The sequence below is a fragment of the Lissotriton vulgaris genome, chromosome 7 (assembly GCF_964263255.1).
Source record: "Lissotriton vulgaris chromosome 7, aLisVul1.2, whole genome shotgun sequence".
Classification (NCBI taxonomy): Eukaryota; Metazoa; Chordata; class Amphibia; order Caudata; family Salamandridae; genus Lissotriton; species Lissotriton vulgaris.
This window is the reverse complement of record NC_141695.1, coordinates 1,768,251,427-1,768,276,910: the sequence shown is the minus strand read 5'-3', so window position 1 is coordinate 1,768,276,910 and position 25,484 is coordinate 1,768,251,427. Positions and strand designations below refer to the sequence as shown.

The 25,484-nt window shown below is 50.0% G+C and overlaps 1 protein-coding gene across 1 annotated transcript in view; it reads right to left on the bottom strand.

Annotated features, from left to right (window-relative positions):
* Positions 1-13,444, bottom strand: part of LOC147706629 (cell adhesion molecule CEACAM21-like) — a 46,512-nt gene extending 33,068 nt beyond the window's left edge. The window contains exon 1 of the mRNA XM_086929108.1: positions 13,319-13,444. Within this exon, the coding sequence (XP_086785234.1) occupies positions 13,319-13,388 (70 nt within the window). The 5' untranslated portion in view covers positions 13,389-13,444. The remainder of the gene's footprint in view (positions 1-13,318) is intronic.
* Between the last annotated feature and the right edge of the window lie 12,040 nt (positions 13,445-25,484).

Here is a 25,484-nt window from a genome sequence, read left to right as displayed (position 1 = left end):
CCCCCAGTCATGAAGGAGTCCTGGTGAACTGGTGGTGGAAGCCCTGCAGTCATGGAGTCGATGCACTCATGACGGAGGCCCGCAGTCATGGGGGAGTCCCTGCCCTCGTGGCGGAGGCCCCACAGTCATGGGGGAGCCTCTGCACTCATGGCGGAGACCCTGCAGTCATGGTGACTTTGCACTCGTGGTGGAGGCCCCGCAGTCATGGTGACTTTGCGCTCGTGGTGGAGGCCCCGCAGTCATGGGGGAGTCTCTGCACTCATGGCGGAGACTCCAAACTTGTGGGGAGTCTCCAAACTTGTGACAGAGGCCACACAGTCGTGGGGGAGTCTCCACAGTTGTGGCAGAGACCCCACAGTCATTAGGGCTTCTCAGCACTCGTGGCAGAGGCCTCGCAGTCATGGGGGAGTCTCTGCACTCATGGCAGAGGCCCTGCAGTTGTGCGGGACTCTCCGCAGTTGTGTTGGAGGCCCCTTAGTTGTGGGGGAGTCTGTTCACTCATGGCAGAGGCCCCACAGTCATAGGGGAGTCTACCCATTGTGGTTGAGGCCCTGAAGTAGTGGGGGGAGTCTGCGCACTCATGGTGGAGGTCCCGCAGTCATGGAGTAGTTGCCGTATTTGTGGCAGAGGGTCCACAGTTGTGGGGGAGTCTCAGCAGTTGTTTTTGAGGCCCAGCAGTAGTGGAGGGAGTCTCTGCATCTGTGGTGATGGCCCTGCAGTCATAGAGGAGTCTCCAAACTCGTTGTGGAGGCCCTGCAGTCGTGGGGTAATCGCTGCACTCAAGGCAGAGACCCCGCAGTGGTGGGGGAGTCTCCACACTCTTGGCGGATGCCCAACAGTCGTGGGGGAGTCTCCGCAGTTGTGGTGGAGGCCCTGCACTTGTGGGGGAGTCTATGCACGCACGGCAGAGACCCCGTAGTAGTAGGGGGAGTCTCTGCACTCATTTCAGATGCCTCCAGCTGTGGGTGAGTCCCCGCAGTTTGTTGGAGGCCCCACAGTTGTGGGGGAGTCTCTGCACTTGTGGCAGAGGCCCTGCAGTAGTGGGGGGAGTCTCTGCACCAGTGACATAGGCCCTGCAGTCATAGAGTAGTCTCTGCACTTCTGGCAGGGGCTTCTCAGTCGTGAGGGAGTCCCTGCACTCAAAGCGGAAGCCCCACATTTGTAGTGGGACCTCTGTACTTCAGTTACCGATTGCTGAGATCGCACCATGACTGCGGGGCTCTGCCACGAGGGTGGCGGTCCTTTGTGAATCGGCTACCAAGTTTCAATGAGTCATTCTACCTAGTCCCTCTGGTGGTTGTGCCATGAATACCAGCCCTACGAGTTTTACGATTTCAGGCTAGAGAACACAGCAATCCACTGAAATGTATTTTTGCACATTTAGAGTACCTCTCCTCGCCTCAGGTAGAACACAAGGCGATAACCTGTTGTTTTGGTGATGCGGTGCTGGCTGGGGTCGGGGGTGGTCTCAGCCTACTGGAAGTCTTGAAACACATCGGACTCCTCTCTCCTTGGTGCAAATGGAGAGCCTGGGCATTGCCCCATGGCTGCCTGAAAGACTCGGGGGGGGTCCCTTGGTGGGACTTGCCTTCCTTCACTTGCACATTCTGCTCTCTGGCAGAAAGAGACGTCAATTAAGCAAACAGTTCTTATAAAGCACAAACAATCACCTGAGAGAGTATTGAGGTTCTGAGAACCCTGTTGCTTAGGGATTGTTTGGCTGAAACAGCCGGGTCTTGAGTCCTTTCCTGAATTCCAGCAGAGATGAAGAGGTCCAGAGGTGAAGAGGGTGGTTAACAAAGGACTTTGCTGCAAGCGTCCTCCATTGTTACTTCGGCGGATGCCGGGGTGTGGCTGAGAGAGAGGAAGGTGGAGTGCAGGTGTCTGGAGGGCTGGTGGAAGTTCAGGCAGTTTGATGTGTCCTGGTCCATGGTTGTGTAGGGCTTTCTAGGTGAGGATCAGCATTTTGAAATGACATCTCCACTCAACAGGGAGCCAGTGGAGTTTCTTGAGGTGATGAGTCATGTGCGTCCATTTGGGGATGTTGAGTATAAGTCTTGCTGCTGAGTTCTGAAAGGTCTGCAGTCTCTTAATGAGGTGCCAGGTGATTCCTACGTAAAGTGCATTGCTGTACTCCAGCTGGCTGGTGACGAGGGCTTGAGCGATGGTATGTCTAGTGTTGACATGGAGTCATTTCAAGATATTGCAAAACGTGAGGAAGCAGGCAGAGGAGACTGCTTTGATCTGGTTTTTCATGGTAAGCCTACTATCCAGGATGATGCCAAGGTTGTAGGAATGGTCTGTTGGAGTGGATGAGGGTCCGAGATTGAAATGCCACTATGCTTTGTTTCAGGAGGAGGTGTTGTTCCAGAAGATCGGCACTTCCGTTTTGTCTGTGTTGAGTTTTAGGCAGCTGCCATTTATCTAGTCAGCAACACTCATCATTCTCCTGTAGAAGTTTGCCATCGTAGTGGAGGAGTCTTCTGATAGCAAAAGGATGGGCTGGGTGGTGTAAATTATGATGTGTAGTGCATGGGTTCTGATGATATTGGCTAAGGGGGTCATGTGGGTATTGAACAGTATAGGGTTGAGGGACGAGCCATTAGGGACGGAGAAGATTATGTTGTTGGGTTACGGGATGAAACGTTGTAGGAGGATACACTGGCTTTTTCCAGTGAGGGCGTCTCCTTGGATTCTAATGTGATGGAGCCTCTTTATAGGGGTGTGGTGGGATATGGAGTTAAACGCTGCCGAGAGATTGAGGAAGATCAGGGGCAATACTTCTCCTCAGTCGAGGATGCTCATGTTGTCGGTGGCCATGATCAGGGCGGTTTCGGTGATACGGTTGTTGCAGAGTCCGGATGGGGAAGGGTCCAGAAGATTGTTTCTCTCCAGGTGGTCGTGAGTTGGCATTTGATGGCCTTCTCGATGACTTTGGCAGGAAAGCAGAGCAGAGTTGGGACAGTAGTTCTTGAATTTGCTGGTGTTGGTGGATGGTTTCTTGAGAAGAGGTTTGTCCTAAGTGTGTTTCCATTCTTCAGGGAAGGTGGCTGTGGTGATGGAAATGCTAAAAATGGTGGTAAGCTAATTGCTGAATTTTTAGCTCCTTTTGGTCTTTTTCAGGAGTCAGTAGTATTGGTTAAAGGAAGTCTTGATGGTGGCTTGGTCTGTGGGCTCCTTGCTGGTGCACCATTTCCTTATCTACTTGCTTGCAGTTACGTTTTGTTGCCTTTTCCAGTTTTTTTGCAGGGGAGAGGAAGGACCCTGCTCGCTTCCTGTTGTTTCTTCTGGTGCAAGTCTCTGAGGATGAGAGAATCAGGGAGACTTTATGGCTGTTGGTGCTGCTGAGTTCAGCAGCTGGAGGTGATGCCAGAGCAGTGGCACCTGCAGTATCCAGAGGGCAAGTCACAGTGCAGTTCCCTCCCATAGGGCTGTCTCCTATGCTTACCCATGCAGAACAAACATCACTAGAAGGGGCATAACTAAACCTTAGTGGGTCCCATGCAAGATATCTTGAGGGTGCCCTCACACAATAATACTACGCACCGTTGTGTGGCAGCACCTTAACACTGCTGCAGACCCTACAATATCATGGTTCAGGTAAAGTACAGGTATAATATATACATACAGTTAGAACCCCAGGGAAATCAGATATGCATTCCACATAAACATGTTCTGCATTCAGAAAGACAGTGTGGCACACTGAAATAAAACAAGGCAGCCCCTATGAAAGTCAACTTTAGAGGAAACTACTGATCTTTATCCAACCCATTGGCAGCTTATAATGGTTATAACTGTTAGAGTGGGGAGACTTGTTGAGTGCTGCTAGATGGACACACAGACAGTAATGGACCACCGCAGAACACACTGGTGTGTTGCTTACTGCCACCCGGGAACCTGGCGGCCTCTGTATTCCCTTAACACTTCTCATCTGGGATCACCTACTAACTTCCAGGTAGGGTTGACCGTGGAACTCTCTCCTCACTGGTACACTCCCTTCACTCCCAGAGCGCACCACAACATTACATTCCTACTCAACCACTTAAACTTCAAACACAACCAAAGCAAAATGTTCCTTGACCACTAGCAATCTAGGCCCTTGCAAGTCACACCATGAAGGGTTAGTGGCGCATAGAGGGTGCAGGATTCTGTCTCAACAGATAACAGGATTGGATGCCCTGAGAAGCACTTGGGGTGGAGTTGCTACTTCCTTGGACAGTCTGAGCTTCAGGGGTGGTACCAAAATGTCTTTCTGAGTGCTTCACAGCCTCCTTATCTAAGACAGCCACCCTTGGAAGCGATCTCTGACATTGGCTGTCCATTTCCACGTCAATTTTGCCGCCACCTTACTATCCTCAGTCTGAATTTGCCGCACCGGAGTGACACTGTGATATTTTTTAAGAAAGACCTACTCCTCGTTACTTCTTCGCTACCATAGTACCATGGAGCGCCCTCATTTGCCATTGTGGTTCTGGTTCGAATGGCATCCGTTACTTAATTTGCTCCATCACATGTCGGGTGCACCCCTCAGTATCCTGTGTGTGCTACAAATGGATGCCCATAGATGTATAGGTGAAAGTGTCGGCACCCCAGTAAATGGCAATCGCTTCTCATCCGGTCGGTGAGTAGTGCTTGTTGGTGAGAGTATGCACCCAACTAGCATACACTACAGGTGCCCACTCACCACACTCTTGTCTCTGAGACAGTATGGACCCTGTTCAAGTGGGGTAGGCATATACCAACAGGTCAGTTGCCTTCGGTTGAAAGAGGTACACCAGAGTGGTGTTAGCTGACAGCGCCTCGGTAGTCCACTGGAATGCATCATATTGGGGTGTATCCCAAGTCCAAGGCATGGAGGTCTTGGCAAGCTGGGGGTGGTGTGAGGGTGCTAAGAATTTAAATAAATCTCCTGCAATAGTTTGCCATCCCTAGGTAGCTGCAGCCTTTGGAGACACATAATGAGGTTGGAGCTATTTTGAGATTTCAGAATTTGGCAGAGTCAGGGGCAACACCTTTGGCAGAGAATCAATAGCAGAAGTGGATTTGATCCGCCAAGAATTCACACTTTTGCCTTTGAAATGTTAGGGTGCTAGCTCTGAGTCTCTACAGTACCTTCCTCAGCCTGGCAATGTGTTCTTCTGCCAACATAGTATAGACCAGAACACTTTGGCTGCCCTGGAGATATCAAAGTTTAGGCGCTTGAACCTGGGGGGCCAGAACGAAGGTCTATTTTCGCGAAACATCCGCCCCACTCAGCTCACTGACAATATTGTCCACAGTTGGGATAACATGTCTCTCTTTCCTAATGGCTACATTCAACCGTCGCATGTCCACACACACCCTCATTTCACCAGGTTGTTTGGGTTTTAGAAGAGGGCAAGCTAATGGACTGAGCAACTGCCCAATGTGGAGGGCAAGCTACTGGACTGAGCAACTGCTCAATGTGGAGGGCAAGCTACTGGACTGAGCGACTGCTCAATGTGGAGGGCAAACTATTGGACTGAGTGACTGCTCAATGTGGAGGGCAAGTCATTGGACCCAGCGAGTGGTCAATGTGGAGGGCAAGCTATACGACTGAGCGACGGGTCAATGTGGCGAGCAAGCTATGGATCGTGCGACTGCTCAATGTGGAGGGCAAGCCATTGGACCCAGCGAGTGGTCAATGTGGAGGGGAAGCTAGTAGACTGAGAACCTGGTCAATGTGAATTACAAGCTTGTGGACTGAGTGACTGGTCAATGTGGAGGGCAAGCCATTGGACCGAGCGACTGCTCAATGTTGAGGGCAAGCTATTGGACTGAGCGACTGGTCAATGTGGCGAGCAAGCTATTGGATCGAGCGACTGCTCAATGTTGAGGGCAAGCTATTGGACTGAGCGACTGGTCAATGTGGCGAGCAAGCTATTGGATCGAGCGGCTGGTCAATGTGGAGGGCAAGCTATTGGATCGAGCGACTGGTCAATGTGGAGGGCAAGCCATTGGACTGAGCGACTGCTCAATGTGGAGGGCAAGCTAGTGGACTGAGCGGCTAGTCAATGTGAAGGGTAAGCCATTGGACTGATTGACTGGTCAATGAGGAGGATAAGCTAGTGGACTGAGTGAGCACCTGGTCAATGTGGATGACAAGCTTGTGGACTGAGCGACTGGTCAATGTGGAGGGCAAGCTACTGGACTGAGCGACTGGTCAATGTGGAGGGTAAGCTAGTGGACTGAGCGACTGGTTAATGTGGAGGGCAAGCTAGTGGACTGAGCGACTAGTTAATGTGAAGGGCTAGCCATTGGACCAAGCGACTGGTTAATGAGGAGGGAAAGCTAGTGGACTGAGCACCTGGTCAATGTGAATAAGCTTGTGGACTGAGCGACTGGTCAATATGGAGGGCAAGCTACTGGACTGAACTCCTGGTCAATGTGGACGACAAGCTAGTGGACTGAGCGTCTGCTCAATGTGAAGGGCAAGCTAGTGGACTGAGCGACTGGTCAATGTAGAGGGCAACCTAGTGGACTGAGCGACTGGTTAATGTGGAGGGTAAGCTAGTGGACTGAGCGACTGGTTAATGTGGAGGGCAAGCTAGTGGACTGAGCGACTGGTTAATGTGAAGGGCTAGCCATTGGACCGAGCGACTGGTTAATGAGGAGGGTAAGCTAGTGGACTGAGCACCTGGTCAATGTGGATAAGCTTGTGGACTGAGCGACTGGTCAATGTGGAGGGCAAGCTACTGGACTGAGCAACTGGTCAATGTGGAGGGCAAGCTATTGGACTGAGCGAGTGCTCAATGTGGAGGGCAAGCTAGTGGACTGAGCACCTGGTCAATGTGGATGACAAGTAAGTGGACTGAGTGACTGCTCAATGTGGAGGGCAAGCTAGTGGACTGAGCGACTAATCAATGTGGAGGGCAAGCTAGTGGACTGAGCGACTGGTCAATGTGGAGGGCAAGCTATTGGATCGAGCGACTGGTCAATGTGGAGGGCAAGCTAGTGGACTGAACGACTGCTCAATGTGGAGGGCAAGCTAGTGGACTGAGCACCTGGTCAATGTGGATGACAAGTTAGTGGACTGAGCTACTGGTGAATGTGTAGGGGCAAGCCATTGGACAGAGCAACTGGTCAATGAGGAGGGTAAGCTATTGGACTGAGCAACTGGTCAATGCTGTTAGATCGGGCGACTGGTCAATGTGGAGGGCAAGCTAGTGGACTGAGCAACTGGTCATTGTGAAGGGAAAGCCATTGGACTGAGCGACTGGTCAATGAGGAGGGTAAGCTATTGGACTGAGCAACTGGTCAATGTGGAGGGCAAGCTAGTGGTCTTAGCGACTGGCCAATGTGAAGGGCAAGCCATTGGACTGAGTGACTGGTCAATGAGGAGGGCAAGCTAGAGGACTGAGCACCTGGTCAATGTGGATGACAAGCTCGTGGACTGAGCAACTGGTCAATGTGGAGGGCAAGCTATTGGACTGAGCGACTGGTCAATGTGGAGGGCAAACTAGTGGTCTTAGAGACTGGTCAATGTGAAGGGCAAGCCATTGGACTGAGCGACTGCTCAATGTGGAGGGCAAGCTAGTGGACTAAGCAAATGGCCAATTTGAAGGTTAAGCCATTGAACTTGGTGACTGGTCAATGAGGAGGATAAGCTAGTGGACTGAGAACCTGGTCAATGTACATGACAAGCTAGTGGGCTGAGTGACTGCTCAATGTGGAGGGCAAGCTAGTGGACTGAGCGACTGGTCAATGTGAAGGGTAAGCCATTGGACTGAGTGACTGGTCAATGAGGAGGATAAGCTAGTGGACTGAGCAACTGGTCAATGTGGATAACAAGCTTGTGGACTGAGCGACTGGTCAATGTGGAGGGCAAGCTATTGGACTGAGCGACTGGTCAATGTGGAGGGCAAGCTAGTGGACTGAGCTCCTGGTCAATGTGGATGACAAGCTAGTGGACTGAGCGACTGCTCAATGTGAAGGGCAAGCTAGTGGACTGAGCGACTGGTCAATGTAGAGGGCAAGCTAGTGGACTGAGCGACTGGTTAATGTGGAGGGCAAGCTAGTGGACTGAGCTACTGGTCAATGTGGAGGGCAAGCCATTAGACCGAGTGAGTGGTCAATGTTGAGGGCAAGCTATTGGACTGAGCGACTGGTCAATGTGGAGGGCAAGCTAATGGATCGAGCAACTGGTTAATGTGGAGGGCAAGCTAGTGGAATGAGGGACTGGTCAATGTGAAGGGCTAGCCATTGGACCTAGAGACTGCTCAATGTTGAGGGCAAGCTATTGGACTGAGTGACTGGTCAATGTGGAGGGCAAGCTAGTGGACTGAGCGACTGGTTAATGTGGAGGGCAAGCTAGTGGACTGAGCGACTGTTCAATGTGAAGGGCTAGCCATTGGACCGAGCGACTGGTCAATGAGGAGGGTAAGCTAGTGGACTGACCACCTGGTCAATGTGGATGACAAGCTCGTGGACTGAGCGACTGGTCAATGTGGAGGGCAAGCTATTGGACTGAGGGAGTGCTCAATGTGGAGGGCAAGCTAGTGGACTCAGCACCTGGTCAATGTGGAGGACAAGTTAGTGGACTGAGCGACTGCTCAATGGGAGGGCAAGCTAGTGGACTGAGTGACTGATCAATGTGGAGGGCAAGCTAGTGGACTGAGCGACTGGTCAATGTGGAAGGCAAGCTATTGGATCGAGCGACTGGTCAATGTGGAGGGCAAGCTAGTGGACTGAACGACTGCTCAATGTGGAGGGCAAGCTAGTGGAGTGAGCGACTGGTCAATGTGAAGGGCAAGCCATTGGACCGAGAGACTGGGCAATGAGGAGGGTAAGCTAGTGGACTGAGCACCTGGTCAATGTGGATGACAAGCTTGTTGACTGAGCGACTGGTCAATGTGGAGGGCAAGCCATTGGACTGAGCAACTGCTCAATGTGGAGGGCAAGCTAGTGGACTGAGCGACTAGTCAATGTGAAGGGTAAGCCATTGGACTGATTGACTGGTCAATGAGGAGGATAAGCTAGTGGACTGAGCACCTGGTCAATGTGGATGACAAGCTTGTGGACTGAGCGACTGGTCAATGTGGAGGGCAAGCAACTGGACTGAGCGACTGGTCAATGTGGAGGGTAAGCTAGTGGACTGAGCGACTGGTTAATGTGGAGGGCAAGCTAGTGGACTGAGCGACTGCTCAATGTGGAGGGCAAGCTAGTGGACTGAGCGACTGATCAATGTGGAGGGCAAGCTAGTGGACTGAGCGACTGGTTAATGTGGAGGGCAAGCTAGTGGACTGAGCTACTGGTCAATGTGGAGGGCAAGCCATTAGACCGAGTGAGTGGTCAATGTTGAGGGCAAGCTATTGGACTGAGCGACTGGTCAATGTGGAGGGCAAGCTAATGGATCGAGCAACTGGTTAATGTGGAGGGCAAGCTAGTGGACTGAGGGACTGGTCAATGTGAAGGGCTAGCCATTGGACCTAGCGACTGCTCAATGTTGAGGGCAAGCTATTGGACTGAGTGACTGGTCAATGTGGAGGGCAAGCTAGTGGACTGAGCGACTGGTTAATGTGGAGGGCAAGCTAGTGGACTGAGCGACTGTTCAATGTGAAGGGCTAGCCATTGGACCGAGCGACTGGTCAATGAGGAGGGTAAGCTAGTGGACTGAGCACCTGGTCAATGTGGATGACAAGCTCGTGGACTGAGCGACTGGTCAATGTGGAGGGCAAGCTACTGGACTGAGCAACTGGTCAATGTGGAGGGCAAGCTATTGGACTGAGGGAGTGCTCAATGTGGAGGGCAAGCTAGTGGACTCAGCACCTGGTCAATGTGGAGGACAAGTTAATGGTCTGAGCGACTGCTCAATGTGGAGGGCAAGCTAGTGGACTGAGCGACTGATCAATGTGGAGGGCAAGCTAGTGGACTGAGCGACTGGTCAATGTGGAAGGCAAGCTATTGGATCGAGCGACTGGCCAATGTGGAGGGCAAGCTAGTGGACTGAACGACTGCTCAATGTTGAGGGCAAGCTAGTGGACTGAGCACCTGGTCAATTTGTTAAGCATGGGCGAATTTTGCGAATTGGCAATTTGCGAATTTGCGGATTTGCGAATTGGCAATCCGCAAAATTCGCAAATTCGCAGATTTTTTTATTTTTGCGTGTTCGCGAGGCGCTTTGCAATTTCGGGGGGGGTTTTGCCTGCTTAATCACTGCCACCCTCTCGTTTTTATGCCCATCTGCCCTCTGTACCACTCGTTTCTGTGCCCTTCTGCCCTCTGCCCCACTCATTTTTTGTCCCCTTCTGCCCTCTGTACCACTTTTGTGCCCTTCTGCCCTCAGCCCCACTTAGAATGGCTCCGGCAAGCTGCCAGCGCCATTCTAAAATAGCTAGAAATAGCTTCAACAGAAAGCACTAATAGATAAAGTAAAGCAGGTGCTCCAGTTGAAGGTCAAATTAAGTTACACAATCATTAATCAGCCCAAGATTGGGGTGATTAATGATTGTGTGACTGAATTTGAGCAGCACCTGCTTTACTTTATCTATTAGAGCTTCCTGTTGAAGCTGACTTTTGTAACTATTTTAGAATGGCTCTGGCAGCTTTCCGGCACCATTCTAAAAGAGTTACAAAAGTCAGCTTGAACTTTTGACCCAATCCGTTCCGTTCGCGGATTTTGCGAGAAATTCGCGAATCTCGCGGATTGCGAATTTACCGAAAATCCGCGAAATCCGCGAGCGGAACGGATTTTCCGCCCATGCTTACAATGAGTATGACAAGCTTGTGGACTGAGCTACTTGTGAATGTGGAGGGGCAAGCCATTGGACCGAGCAACTGTTCAATGTTGAGGGCAAGCTATTAGATCGAGCGACTGGTCAATGTGGAGGGCAAGCTAGTGGACTGAGCGACTGGTCATTGTGAAGGGAAAGCCATTGGACTGAGCGACTGGTCAATGAGGAGGGTAAGCTAGTGGACTGAGCACCTGGTCAATGTGGATGACAAGCTCGTGGACTGAGCGACTGCTCAATGTTGAGGGCAAGCTATTGGACTGAGCAACTGGTCAATGTGGAGGGCAAGCTAGTGGTCTTAGCGACTGGTCAATGTGAAGGGCAAGCCATTGGACTGAGTGACTGGTCAATGAGGAGAGTAAGCTAGAGGACTGAGCACCTGGTCAATGTGGATGACAAGCTTGTGGACTGAGCGACGGGTCAATGTGGAGGGCAAGCTGTTGGACTGAGCGACTGGTCAATGTGGAGGGCAAGCTAGTGGTCTTAGCGACTGGTCAATGGGAAGGACTAGCCATTGGACCGAGCGACTGGTCAATGAGGAGGGTAAGCTAGTGGACTGAGCACCTGGTAAATGTGGATGACAAGCTCGTGGACTGAGCGACTGGTCAATGTGGAGGGCAAGCTACTGGACTGAGCAACTGGTCAATGTGGAGGGCAAGCTATTGGACTGAGCGAGTGCTCAATGTGGAGGGCAAGGTAGTGGACTGAGCACCTGGTCAATGTGGATGACAAGTTAGTGGACTGAGTGACTGCTCAATGTGGAGGGCAAGCTAGTGGACTGAGCGACTGATCAATGTGGAGGGCAAGCTAGCAGACTGAGCACCTGGTCAATGTGGATGACAAGCTCGTGGACTGAGCGACTGCTCAATGTTGAGGGCAAGCTATTGGACTGAGCGACTGGTCAATGTGGAGGGCAAGCTAGTGGTCTTAGCGACTGGTCAATGTGAAGGACTAGCCATTGGACTGAGCGACTGGTCAATGTGGAGGGCAAGCTACTGGACAGAGCAACTGGTCAATGTGGAGGGCAAGCTATTGGACTGAGCGAGTGCTCAATGTGGAGGGCAAGCTAGTGGACTGAGCACCTGGTCAATGTGGATGACAAGTTAGTGGACTGAGGGACTGCTCAATGTGGAGGGCAAGCTAGTGGACTGAGCGACTGATCAATGTGGAGGGCAAGCTAGTGGACTGAGCGACTGGTCAATGTGGAGGGCAAGCTATTGGATCGAGCGACTGGTCAATGTGGAGGGCAAGCTAGTGGACTGAACGACTGCTCAATGTGGAGGGCAAGCTAGTGGACTGAGCACCTGGTCAATGTGTATGACAAGCTTGTGGACTGAGCTACTGGTGAATTTGGAGGGGCAAGCCATTGGACCGAGCGACTGCTCAATGTTGAGGGCAAGCTATTAGATCAAGCGACTGGTCAATGTGGAGGGCAAGCTAGTGGACTGAGCGACTGGTCAATGTGAAGGGAAAGCCATTGGACTGAGCGCTTGGTCAATGAGGAGGTTAAGCTAGTGGACTGAGCACCTGGTCAATGTTGATGACAAGCTCGTGGACTGAGCGACTGCTCAATGTTGAGGGCAAGCTATTGGACTGAGCGACTGGTCAATGTGGAGGCCAAGCTAGTGGACTGAGCGACTGCTCAATGTGGAGGGAACAATCCTGCCCTTCAGGCACCTAACACCTGAATAAGTTGTGGAACTTCGTTAAATGAGTGTCTTGAGCACCAGACACATTTCAGTAAATCCAATCAAAACGTAATTTGATGGCAAGGATGACGGATTTGTTAACAATAGCATGATTTAAAACATAGCAAAAGAGGTTTTTATAGCAAACATGTAGTACAAATGTGTCCAATAGAGTAAACAGATGGATAGGACGTGTTTAGTAATCCAACACACAATGTGAATTGCATCTGTCCCTAATACAGGGTAAGGATATAAGAATGCAATCAGAAACACAGTTGTTCAGATATGTCCAATGCAGCCAACACTTTCTCATGGTTAACAAATGTGTAACATGAAATTCCATTGGCATATGGTTTGATGGTCCAATAAAATGATGCAGAAGACTTATATAGAGTAAATCAGTCTCTAGAATTTCAGTCGAGGAAGATGGAGTCAATCCGCGGTCTGCGTCCATCAATATATACAATGCAACCTGTTGGCAAGCAATGTACAAGAAAGCCCCTCAAGAAGGAGTGGTGTCCCAAAGTCAGGATCCATGTCTCAGGCTGAGCTGCAATTCCAGCAGTACCTCTCTGAAATTGCACAGTGCTGGAGGCACCCCCCACACCCCCCCCCCCCCTTCACCGCAGGGGCACCGGGCCACTGTCACGCCACTGGTGTGCACTGCATTATAACTTCTCAGTTTCTAGTCCACAGCATCTCCACCTGTCAGCCTTGGAATGCTTGTTATCCCTGTCCTTAGAGTAAAGTGCTAAAACGTGTTACTTTATCTTTGGCCAGGGATGGTATCCAAGTCAGGGCCAGCTCCTAGGAGGCCCCTCAGATTGTACACATTTCCCTGACATCCACATGGGCTGAGGTGTGCATCACCTGCTATCTCACCTGTGAGGGTGAACCATTGGAGGCTGCCATTTCTTCCACATCGCTGATTGGAGAGGAGGGTCCTCATCATCTTCTTCTTTCAGTAATGCTCTTATTTCACTGGAGGATAATGTGGTCTAGAACCTGTAGAGATGCAAGAAAGCCAGATGTTGCTGCGTTCTTTCATCTGGTGCAAGAATTATTCACAAAGGTGATCTGAGGGCGGGAGGCACCGCCAGCTTCTAGTTAAAGAAGGACTGTGCATTACAACGCTTTGCAGGGAACTTTAACCACATATGCGAGATATGATTACGATAAAAACCAATGTCAAACTAGAGTGTTTAACACATCAGGGTTTAGAGGGGGGCAAGACGGGTAAAAATAAGGGAAGAAACAATGGAGAGAGGGGAGAACACGTTTTTCGGTTATGTAGAACAAGCAGACCATGGTGGGCAGGAGAGGGTGAGGAATGAGCAGGGATCAATCAATTAATCAGAGAATTGTGAAGCACGCTACTCACCCGTGAGGGTCTCAAGTCGCTGGCGGTGGGGGGTGCAGCTCTGGGTCAGCCGTAGAGCCGGGTCTTGAGGGTCTTTGAAGGTGTGCAGAGTGGGGCAGTGTAGGATGTTGATCGGGAGCTCATTCCAGGTCTTTGCCGCGATGTAGGAAAATGCTCTTCCACCCGCTCTGACTCTGTGGCTGCGTGGGGTTTCGGTGAGGGAGGTGGAGCGGAGGTTTTTCTTGGGTACTTGGAAGGAAGTCTTTTATTTGACGTATTTGGTCCAGTTGTTGTGGAGGGATTTGTAGGTGTGGGAGAGTAGCTTGAAAGTTACTCTCTTCTCTACGGGGATGCAGTGGAGGTCTTGCAGGTTTTGGGTGATGTGTTCATGTTGTGGGATGCAGAGGACCATTCTGGCCGCAGTGTTCTGGATGGTCTGGAGTTTGTGTACCAGGGATTTGTTGTTTCCGGCATAAAGGATATTTACATAGTCCAGCCTGCTTGATATAAGTGCGTGGCTGACAGTCTTTCTGTATTCAGAGGGGACCCATTTGAAAGTCTTTTGAAGGATGCTGAGGGTATTAAAGTAGGTGGGGGCAACAACGTTGATATGTTGGGTCATGGTGAGGGAGGAGTCGAGTATGATGCCAAGGTTCTGGGTGTGGTCCGTGGGGGTGGGTGGGTTGCCGAGGGCAGTGGGCCACCAGGTGTTGTCCCGTGCTGAGGGGGAGGGCCAGAGGACGATGACTTCTGTCCTCTTCGAGTGGAGGCTTCAAACAGCAGCTGCTCATCCAGGATGCATTGTCTTTTATGCTTTCCTGGAAGCTGAGTACGGTGGTGTTGGGTTCCTTCGTGAGGGAGAGGATGAGCTGGGTGTCATCGGCATAGGATACTATGCTGAGTCCATGCATGCACTGACAGAGATGGCAGTGAGGGGAGCCATGTAGATTTTGAGCGTGGGGGTGAGCGATGATCCTTGGGGTACTCCGCAGGGATGGGCAAAGGATGGGCAATGAGCAGGGACGGATAGAGGGTGGGGAATGAGCAGGGACAGTTTGAAGAATGAGCAGGGATGGGTAGATGGTGAGGAATGAGAACAGATGGGTCGAAGGTGAGGAATGAGAAGGGATGGGTAGAGGGTGAGGAATGAGCAGGCACAGGTACAGGGTGAGGAATGAGCAGTGACTGGTGGAGGGTGAGCAATGAGCAGGGACAGATAGAGGGTGAGGAACGAACAGGGACGGGTAGATGGTGAGGAGTGAGCAGGGATGGGAAGAGGCTGAGGAATGAGCAGTGATGGGTAGAGGGTGAGAAATGAGAAAAGATGGGGGAGGGTGAGGAATGAGAAGAGATGGGGGAGGGTGAGGAATGAGAAGAGATGGGTGGAGGGTGAGGAATGAGAAGAGATGGGTGGAGGGTGATGAATGTGAAGAGATGGGTGGAGGGTGAGGAATGGGAAGGGAAGGGTAGAGGGTGAGGAATGAGAAGGGCAGGGTAGAGGGTGAGGAATGAGCACAGACATGCAGAGGGTGAGGAATGAGCACAGGCATGCAGAGGGTGAGGAATGAGCAGGGACAGGCAGAGGGTGAGGAATGAGCAGGGACAGGCAGAGGGTGAGGAATGAGCAGGGACAGGCAGAGGGTGAGGAATGAGAGAAACAGGCAGAGGGTGAGGAATGAGTGGGGACTTGGAGGCTGGTGGTACTTTGCTAATGTCAAAGTTTGCAAGGTTGTGTGAAGTTTGGATGGGCTGCCATTGCTGATCTGCCCTGGGGAGAGGCAGTTGAAGCTTGGGGAATGCTTTACAATTTTTTCTGTTTGTCCCTGCTGGGGACTGGGATGGATGCAATGGGCTGCGAGTTCAAGTGCATATGTTAGACGGCCATCATTACCTATACACCAATCATGGCAACAACTGCTCAGGACTTTAAATATCTGACATTGAATGTCTGAGGGATGGGGACTGCTGACAAATGGCATAATATATACAGTTATCTCAGACATAGAAAAGTGCATATTGCTATGCTCCAAGAAATGCATCTAATGGGTGTGGAAGAACTGCGCCGTAGATGGTGGGGCCAATTGCACGTGTTGTAATCATCCTTTCCCTCTTTTCTCTTTCCTTTGGTACATCCCTGCCACCCCCACCCTTTTCCCCCTCTTGGACTCTCTCTCCAGAGTGCACCTTAAAATGTTGACAGTGTTCTCCAGTTGAGGAGAGTGGATGGCCAATAAACTAGTTCTGGAACTTACCTCGGTTTCCTGGTGATTCTGTACTTCCAACACTGGCGACAAACCACTGCGCAGAGGGCAGTTTTGGCCGTTTCCCCTTTAAGTGCTCTCTCCATCCTCTTTGAAAAAACGTACATGTAATTATAGGAAGATAGGACTCTTCACCTGCCTGGTTAGGAAGCTTTTCCTCTGGTCGTCACCCTTATCAGCCTTGCGCTAGGAACTTCAAGTTGCTCCTCGCTTGTTTCTTTGCTGATCCTGGACTCTGGTTGTGCTGCACATCGTCCGCCACACCATCGCAAGGTTATTTTTGTTGCGGAGCTGAACAATATTGGCAGAACCAACTGTCCTTTTGAACCTGTTGTACTTCAGTGCCTGTGGCCCGCAGATTGTTTCTATAGAGCACTCTTTTCAGCAGTTTTGGAGCTGGCGAGGCATCGTGTGTGTACTTGTGCAGCGATGCTGTGTCGGTGCCCTTCTCATTGACTGTGCACTTGAGGATTGTGGAGTTGTGACTTTCACTAAGCCTGAGACTCCAGTAGTCCTGGAAGCCTGTGGGCCCATCTTTACTGGCACTGGTGTCCCAAGGAGATTTGATGTGTGGTACCAGCAGTTCCTCCTCAGCAGCAGTTTGCTCGAGTGTGGTCGGCCTCACACTCTCTCAATTGCCAGCATTGTGCCCTGGACGTGCGACTCGACGTGTCAGTGTGGAGCTCCAGTGGCCATTGCACTACGGCGTGGGACCACCAGGACCATTTATTGCAGAAGCGGTACACCCAACGTCCTGAAATCTGTTGTTACCTCAGCGAGCTTCTGGCACGATGCTGCTAGGATACGCTACTCTCTTCTTCTGGCTCTTCTTTTTCACGGTTGCTGAGGAGCCCAGTCTATACAGGGTATTTCAGTCAGTTTTCACTACTAGTGGCTCTAAAGGCATTCAAAACATTGTGTTCTCACCATTTCTCCCTCATCAAATGCCTGGGTGAGTGGCTCCCTGTTACTTCGGCTATTTCACCTATATGACTATTTGCACCATGTAAGGTGGGCCTTCACATTTGTGTGCAGACACAGCCTTGTTGCCTGAGTCCTTTTCGCCCCTTGACTACATGAATTGGTAGCATTACTGCAGCTTAATTTGCAGCCTGTCTGGGAGTCCCTCTCATTCATAACTTCATCCACCAGCCATTTGGTGGAGAGATATGTTTGAGTGCATGGTGTTGGGGACCCCCCTTGACTGCCAGATCTACCACTGCATTTGTATTTTTGCGAGCCTGCATCTCACTTCAACATCCACTTTCCAAAGACCTTCCTACACCATTACCTTGCTTCATTATGATGGCTGCGGCGAGCATGAGTCAACCCCCATCCTTCCTTAATGAGAATGGAGAACCTGAAGTATACTGGAAAGACTGGGCCACATTTTTTGAGTTGTATTTAATCGCCATCAGGGGGGAATAATTCACAGCATTGCATAAGCAACATATTCTTCTTCATAATTTGGGAGTGCATGGGTGCAAAATCTATGAAACATTGCCTGAACCAGAAATTCAGGGAGAAAGTGAAGTAGAAGAACTAGACATCTTTGCAAATACTATGCTCAAACTGGAAACACATTTTGGGGACAAAAACAATGTGGTTTTAGAATGTCACAGGTTTTTCTGTGGGGGCAAGAAAAACAAGAGACAGTAACCAACTACATTGCTCCTTAGCTGGAAATAGTATTTTTGGGACCAGAGACCATACCTGCTGGATTTATCCTAACGGGACCGGGCAGCGCCCTGCACCGCAAGTCCTCCCGCCGCCGCTCTTTACACCCTAGCGGCCGCCGAGCGGAGGACTCGCTATCCTGTGTACACCTGCGGCGCGCACCCTGACGCCGTTACTAGAGCGCACGGAGGCGCTTTAAAAAGACTATCACCCCCTGCGTCGCGGGAGCGCCCGGGGCTAAGCCCGGGCAAAGGGCAGGCCATCTGTGGCCCTCAGAGGCCTGAAGAGACTGGACTGCGCCTTAGCCCCTGGTTGTCAACCGATTGTTATTCATCAGAACTGTAAGCCTGCATTGGTTATATCTATGCCCCTATGGTAGCTTCTGGCTGAGCCCTTATTGTTTATTACTAATGCAGTAGGGTATCTAAAGTGGGACCTGTCTTTGCTGATCCTCAGACTTACCCTTTTCTGCATCTTGCATAGTCAATGGAATGCCGCGAAACTAGAAGTATGGCTGCGGCGGTTGCTAGAAAAAAACTGACTGGAACTCTTGACGATTTCATTGTTCGTACTAACTCTTTAATAGACCAAGGAATCGTATTAATGGAAAGAAGGGTTTCCCAAGAACTAGTAGCAGCAAAAAGGTCATCCTTGGGCCATATTGGTTCTGTGCGTACTCCCGACACCTCCCTAAGTATTACTAACTCTGTGCTGACCCACGCTGAGCTCCATAATGTCATCTGCAGGTAGTCAGCAGCACCAGACCTTACACCTTCTGACGCCCAGCCCCAAACCCAATCTGACTCTAGTCTAACAGCTACCTTGGCTGATTCCATAACCGAGAATTCCACTATTCGAAAGAGGGGGAAGCGGGAGGGGGCTATCCCCAAATGTAGGCAGTCCCAACACCATTATCCCTATCACCAAGAATGCCAGTGTAGTAAAACTCGGAAGCACTGGCATTCACACTAGGGAGAGAGGCAGCATAGAAGAGGTGAGGGAAATTAACATAGAATCCGTTGGGAGCAACACTAGGATGGAAGAGGCCCGACCTGAGACTTTACGATTACCATTGAGTATACTTGATGACACTATTTTGGATAACACCCTGGCTGTCATCCTCGAAGATAGCCCTAAAGTTGACAGGTCGGGAGCAGGTAGATCAGGAGGCATAGCTGGTGGGGATGAGCTCTTAGCCCACGCCCTGACTAATATTATTAAAACCCTACTTGCTCCCCTAGAAGCTAGGCTTCATGGAATTGAAAAACAGCTTCAGGAATTACATAAGGACTTAAGACCACAGGCAACTCACCTTGCTAATAGGGCAACCCATGCAATTGTCCCAGCCAGTAACCCCCAAAAAGTTAACAAACGACTAGCAGTAGCAAAAAATAACACACCTAAGACTCCACTGCTGACCTGCCCCAATCCTGAGTCCAAAAAAGGGAGTGTCCAGTCCCATGCACTAGCTGAGTCTACTAACCAAGCTAAGATGAATAGACACGCTGCCCCCACCCCAAAATCGGATTTAACTCATCCCGCAAAGAGCCAGAAGCGTCGAAATATCAATTTACCGCCAGACGCCTGTCGCTATGTGATCGTTCTGACAGGGGTACCGGAATTGGCCCAGTTATCCTTAGAACCTTTCTGGGCGCTCAAAAACAAGGTATGCCATTGGCTAGCTAATATTCACCCATTGCCACCTAATACCCGCAGTAACATCTTGATGGTTGAGAGAGCGCCCTGGGTGGGCCTCAATAGGAAAGCAGTAGTGCAGGGGGATTGTGTTGTAGTGACTTTCGAGGATCCTCGAACTGTGGAGCACATTTGCATGGGGAAACTTGGAACCAACGGTACCGCGATTGTGGCCAGACCATTGTCCTATTTTTACATGCCCGGGGAGCAGCTGGATAATGGCTGGAGTTGGATGAGGGACACCAATAATGTCTGGGGAGGGAGGAGGCATGAGGTGCGCAGGGACTTGAACTGCCTCACCCTAGGTGGCGGGGAGTAGAAGGATGGAACTTGATACAGCGAAGAGGAAGAAGGCCTAACTATGGCGGTAACCAGTGTAGTGATGAATGGTATGGCCCCCAGTTTATTCAACCCCCTATCCCTTGTCACAATCGGTATAGCGCACTGGAGGCTGTCGATTGACTCTTGGAATCCCCAGGACTCTCCCAGCCTTCTATAGTTCCAACCCCGACTACAGAAAACATAGCCAGTAGCCCAAATAGGTTACATGTAAATTGTGGTAAGCCACTTCCAGAGCTCTCTCCTTTGACAAACAGGGATGTCAATCACAAGGCACAGGGTACTGACCGTACCTCGTGCAAGAGAATCGAGGTGGACCACTTTGCCCCGCTGGATACTGGTAACTCTGGGCATAAGGAGCTTATAGTTTCCGCTAACCCCAGCATCCCGACTTCCACCGATGGCCATGGAAACGAACCTGTTACACTATATATCAACGGCCAGAATAGACATTTGAGTGTTGTCTCTTGGAACGTCGCAGGTCTTGGGAATAAAACAGCACTTCCCGATTGGAATGAACTAATTGGAAGGTATGACCTGTGCATCTTTCAAGAAACATGGTGTTTGGAACCGGTGTACAAGCCTGGTTACTCCACCTTCCACGTCCCAGCTACTTCCTCTAGACGGGGTCGCCCGTCTGGCGGCCTGCTCGTCTGGGTTAAAATCTCTTTAAACTGTAAGATCTCATACTCCCCCAATATCTCCCACCATATGATGAGGTTAATGATCCGGGTTCCCCAAGCCCCAGTGATCCTGGAAGTTTTTAACATCTATGCTAGAGGTATACCAGGGGGTGATAAATTCCCAACCATTGCCCTACTTGCAGACTCACTTCGTAACTGCTCCCCAGATACTTTGCCGTTAATTGCTGGCGACTTCAATTGTACCTTCGAACCGTTGGCTGTCGACGGCGCGGTAGGTTTATTGGAGGAAGATGCGAGATGGGGAATCCAGCAATTGGCGATTGTGCCAATCAAAAAATGGACACCTGTCATTATCCAAATGAATGCCTTGGTGTTGGAGCATGCTCTGGTAGCAGTGAATGGGCGCACGCCATCTGACTTCCATGGTGCTGGTACCTATAATAGGGTTAGTTGCCCCAGCAGAATTGACTACATCCTGGTTGATAAGAGATTGTGGAGATATGTGTCAGATATGTGTCAGATATGGTAGTTATTCCATCTATCCATAGTGTTGATAACCCACTATCCCTAGCCTGTGCAACCTGATAACTGTGGGGAATCCCCTGCCCAGCAATAGATTAACAATGGCGACCAGAGAATTAGTACCCTCGAATTGTAAAAGGTTCATTAAATGGCATAAATTTGCCATCAATGAGCAAAAGACAAATGCCCTGGGGGAGATCGTAAGAGATCAGACCTGAAGCTTTTTGAACTCTGTACTGATGATCCCGGTTCTGTCCAGGTTAACACGGTCTATGTGGAGACAATCGACAGGATGGCCGCTCTCTTCCTTGACGGATGTGGGGCAAGCCAATCGAAGCGTAGGAAGCCCACAGCCAGGTGGTATAACCACGAGTGTAGAGGGGCTAAGTCCAAATTGATTTGTGCCATCAAAACCCGAGATCCAACCGAGGTTTGTTTAGCCCGAGCTGTGTACAGGCGTGCACTATTAGTGGCAAAGAGGGCTTGGGATGATTCCCACTGGGAAGAGTTAAAACTGGCCAGTCAAAACAGGAACGGTAAACGATTCTGGGCTTCAGTAAGAAAAAATAATGAAGGTGGCTCAGACCTATTACCCAACCATATCACGGATAGGGAATGGTTTGATCATTTTAGGAAACTGTACGCAGGGGTAGGGGTTTCCGAGAACATCGAAGTGACAGCAGAATGTATATTACCCCAGTACGATACACCCTCATTTATCGATCCTATAGCGCAGAGTGAGGTTGAGTCTGCGATCAGTAAAACTGTCCAAGGCAAGGCCCCGGGCCAGGATGGTATTCCGGGTGATCTGTTCCGTGCCAGCCCTAAGCAATGGGCCAAGTACTTCTCCCTCTTGACTAATGCCCTCCTCCTTGGGTCTCCAGTCCCAGACTCATGGAGGGGGGCTGAAGTGATTCCTATTTACAAGAAGGGGCCAAGGGGTGACCCTGCCAACTATCGTCGGATCAGCTTGATTGACGCTGGCCAGAAGGTGGTTGGCAGAGTCCTTCTGGAAAGGATCCTCTCTTGGGCAGAGGAGAACAACATTATCTCCCCCTTCCAGGCGGGTTTTAGGGCCTGCACAAGCACTGTAGATCAGGCTTTCAGGCTGTTACTGCTCCATTGGAAGACAGTCTCGATTGGTAAGGGTGGCTTGTACTTGGCCTTTATAGATCTGAAGACCGCATTCGATCTGGTCCCCCGAGGGCGCCTGTGGGCGGTTCTTCATGAGATGGGGCTCCCTCTGCCCATTCTGAACCTGTTGGCCCGCATGCATGATGGAACGTACGCATGCATTCGGTGGGGAACGAAGGAGCAGATAACTGCAAAAATCCCGGTGAACAGAGGTGTCCGCCAAGGATGCGTCTTGGCGCCGACCCTCTTCTCCTTATTTGTTAATGGGGTGGTTTCCTTTTTATCTGATATTGATGCTGACGCCCCTAGTTTTGCCGGTGTGAAAGTCCCCGCCATGCTCTTTGCTGACGATACACTACTAGTCTCCAAAACGCCCATGGGGCTCCAAAAATTACTGGATCGGTTTTGTGCTTTTTGTAATCTAAGGGGCTTGGTTATTAACACTTCTAAAACCAAGCTCCTTTATTTTTAATCCCAGTAGGAAAGCTAATCGCACGCTCACTCTTAATGAAGAGCCATTAGAACGGGTTAAAATGTTTGACTATCTTGGGATTAGGATATCCGACCAACTTAAATGGAACTCTCACATTGAAAAAATGTCTTTAAACCACAAACGGGTCGTGGGCGTCATAAGCAGGGAACATAGATCCTCAGTATCTAGACCCATAGCTCCTGCTTTAGAGATCAATTCCGCTAAAGCAGTAGGCAGTGCACTGTACGGAGCAGAGCTCTGGGGTTTTAATAATATTGATTCCCTCGTAATGGCAGAGAACAAATTTTACAAGGAGCTTTTGTCGGTCCCCAGGAGTACCCCAAGCAAACCCATTCAATACGATCTTGGACACAGATCTATCAAAGATCTCATAATTCTGCGTCCGCTTCTCTATTGGGCCCGCCTGTGGCGCACATCAGAGCTAGAGAGCTACGCAGACGGCCTTAGAGAAGTTATGAACTTGCAGGGGGCTCACAAAATTGTCTGGCTCTCTAAAGTGAAGGAGCTCCTTACGGTCATTGGCTTATGGGTCGTATGGGAGTCCGGTGCTTCAATATCTAAACTGGAGGTCAAGCGGGCATACTGGCTGTGGGTCGACGCCCAAGAATCTAGAGCGGATAACCTGGGTAGACTCACTGGCGAGTTTCGTCTGCACAAGACAGTACCCTTGCTTGAACCCTATATGGACTTCATTAGAAAACCCAAAGATAGGGCCTTATATGTTCAGTTTAGAATGGGAACCCTACCAGTCCGTGAACGCACCTCTAAATGGAAACCCCCCTATCAGACGCTTGCCACCTGCCCGCACTGTAGCGCTGAACTGGAAACCATCCCTCATGTCTTTTTTGTTTTCAGTGCCTATAATAAGCCCAGATCCAAATGGCTAAAACCAGTCTGCCGCCTACTTGAGACCAGAGGCTATGCCCCAGCGCTAAGAATTTTACAATCTGATCCTAACACAGTACTGGCCTGTGGGGTAGCTAAATTCCTTAGCTGGGCATGGGTGATCAGATTCAAAGTTATGTGATGAATTTTTCTTAGGCAATTCCCCGTTTTTTTTTCTCTAACCGATTCAAAGCTGTAAATGGTTTAATGCTGTTTTATCTCGTGTTTTTTAATTATTTTATAAGTGTTTTAACTAATAACATGAATTGTATTTTTATTGTTTTGTGCTTTTAAGATATTTCTATATCGAAATAAAGCTTTGATACTAACTACATTGCAGCGCTGAGGCTTCTAAGTCAATTATGGGATTTTGGGAACCTCAAGGATTCTCTTACAAGAGACCAATAAGTATGTTGCACTAACAATGTGCGTATACAAGAAAAACTACTAGCCAAGTACCCAAGTCTTAGGGAAGCAGTTGCCATTGCTCAGTCAGTGGAACACACAGCTAAGTGCATTAAAGAAATGAAGTTCCCCGCTGACGAAGTGGCCAGCATTGAGGAAGTTGAGGAGAAAAGTGAAGTTTGTAAAATAAAAGGAAAGGGAAGTTTGCACAACAAACCTCCCATTAACAAAAGGTACCTCTAATGTTTTAGGTGTGGCAGTAATAATCATTTAGCCAACAATATTCAATGCCCAGCCAAAAGTGTCACATGTAAGAAGTGCAATAGAAGGGGGCATTTTGCCAGAATATGCGGAGATGGTGACCCCCACACTGGCAGCATTATGGAAAGAGATCTTGGACAACTGGAAACACCTGGGTACAGACTGAGATACAGAACCAGAAGGCATGTAAAATGTGGAGAGAGGGACCATGAGAAACATGAAGCAAACAGACAGGAAAAGGTGGATGGCGGTACCAGTATTATGACACCTCCACTGATCACACCCATGGCATGAGCTCTGATGCATGAGGCCCACACCTTGGACCTATGCAAGCCAGACACCATTAACGCAAAACCTGAGTCGCCTGCCTGACACCTGAACCCACAGACATAATAGAGACACTGCCCCCTCTACCCCCAGCAGCATAGTAGCAGACCCTCCTTAGTTTTCTCCATTCTATTTCAGTTTCATGGTTTGGATCATGATTTTCTCCCAGTGCCCCCCCCCACTAATAGCCTCTATCTGAACACCAAGTAATGCGTTCTACTAGGTGGCGCTGATTGCCTCTTTGAATGACACACCAAAAACCTCTAACCAGAAGACATTGGATGAACACTCATAGGTTACACTCTATAGAACAACTATACTGCTAGAAATGATGACTCTTTACCTCACTGATGTATATATATGTTACTGTTTTCTGCAATGTTCTTCAACCACTGATAATGTACAATAAGATATGTGGCTAATAGAGGCTGGAATGTTAAAACTATACTGTAGAACGATTGAATATTGCAACTGTACTGTATTAGACAATAACTTTACATGCCAATAAACATATATTTTCAAAAAATGTGCCTCTCGACTCCTGGTTGAGAGCAGCTCTCCCACCTACGCATGTCCCTCTCCAGTCCTGAATGAGAGCAGCTCTCTCACCTACACATGTCCCTCTCCACTCCTGGCTGAGAGCAGCTATCTCACCTACATATGTCCCTCTCCACTCCTGGTTGAGAGCAACTCCCCCACCTACACATGTCCCTCTCCACTCCTGGCTGAGAGCAGCTATCTCACCTACATATGTCCCTCTCCACTCCTGGTTGAGAGCAGCTCCCCCACCTACACATGTCCCTCTCCACTCCTGGTTGAGAGCAGCTCTCACCTACACATGTCCCTATCCACTCCTGGCTGAGAGCAACTCTCTCACCTAAACATGTCCCTCTAAACGCCTGGCTAAGAGCAGCTCTCTCACCTACACATGTCCCTCTCCACTCCAGAATGAGAGCAGCTCTCTCACCTACACATGTCCCTCTAAACTCCTGGCTAAGAGCAGCTCTCTCACCTACACATGTCCCTCTCCACTCCTGAATGAGAG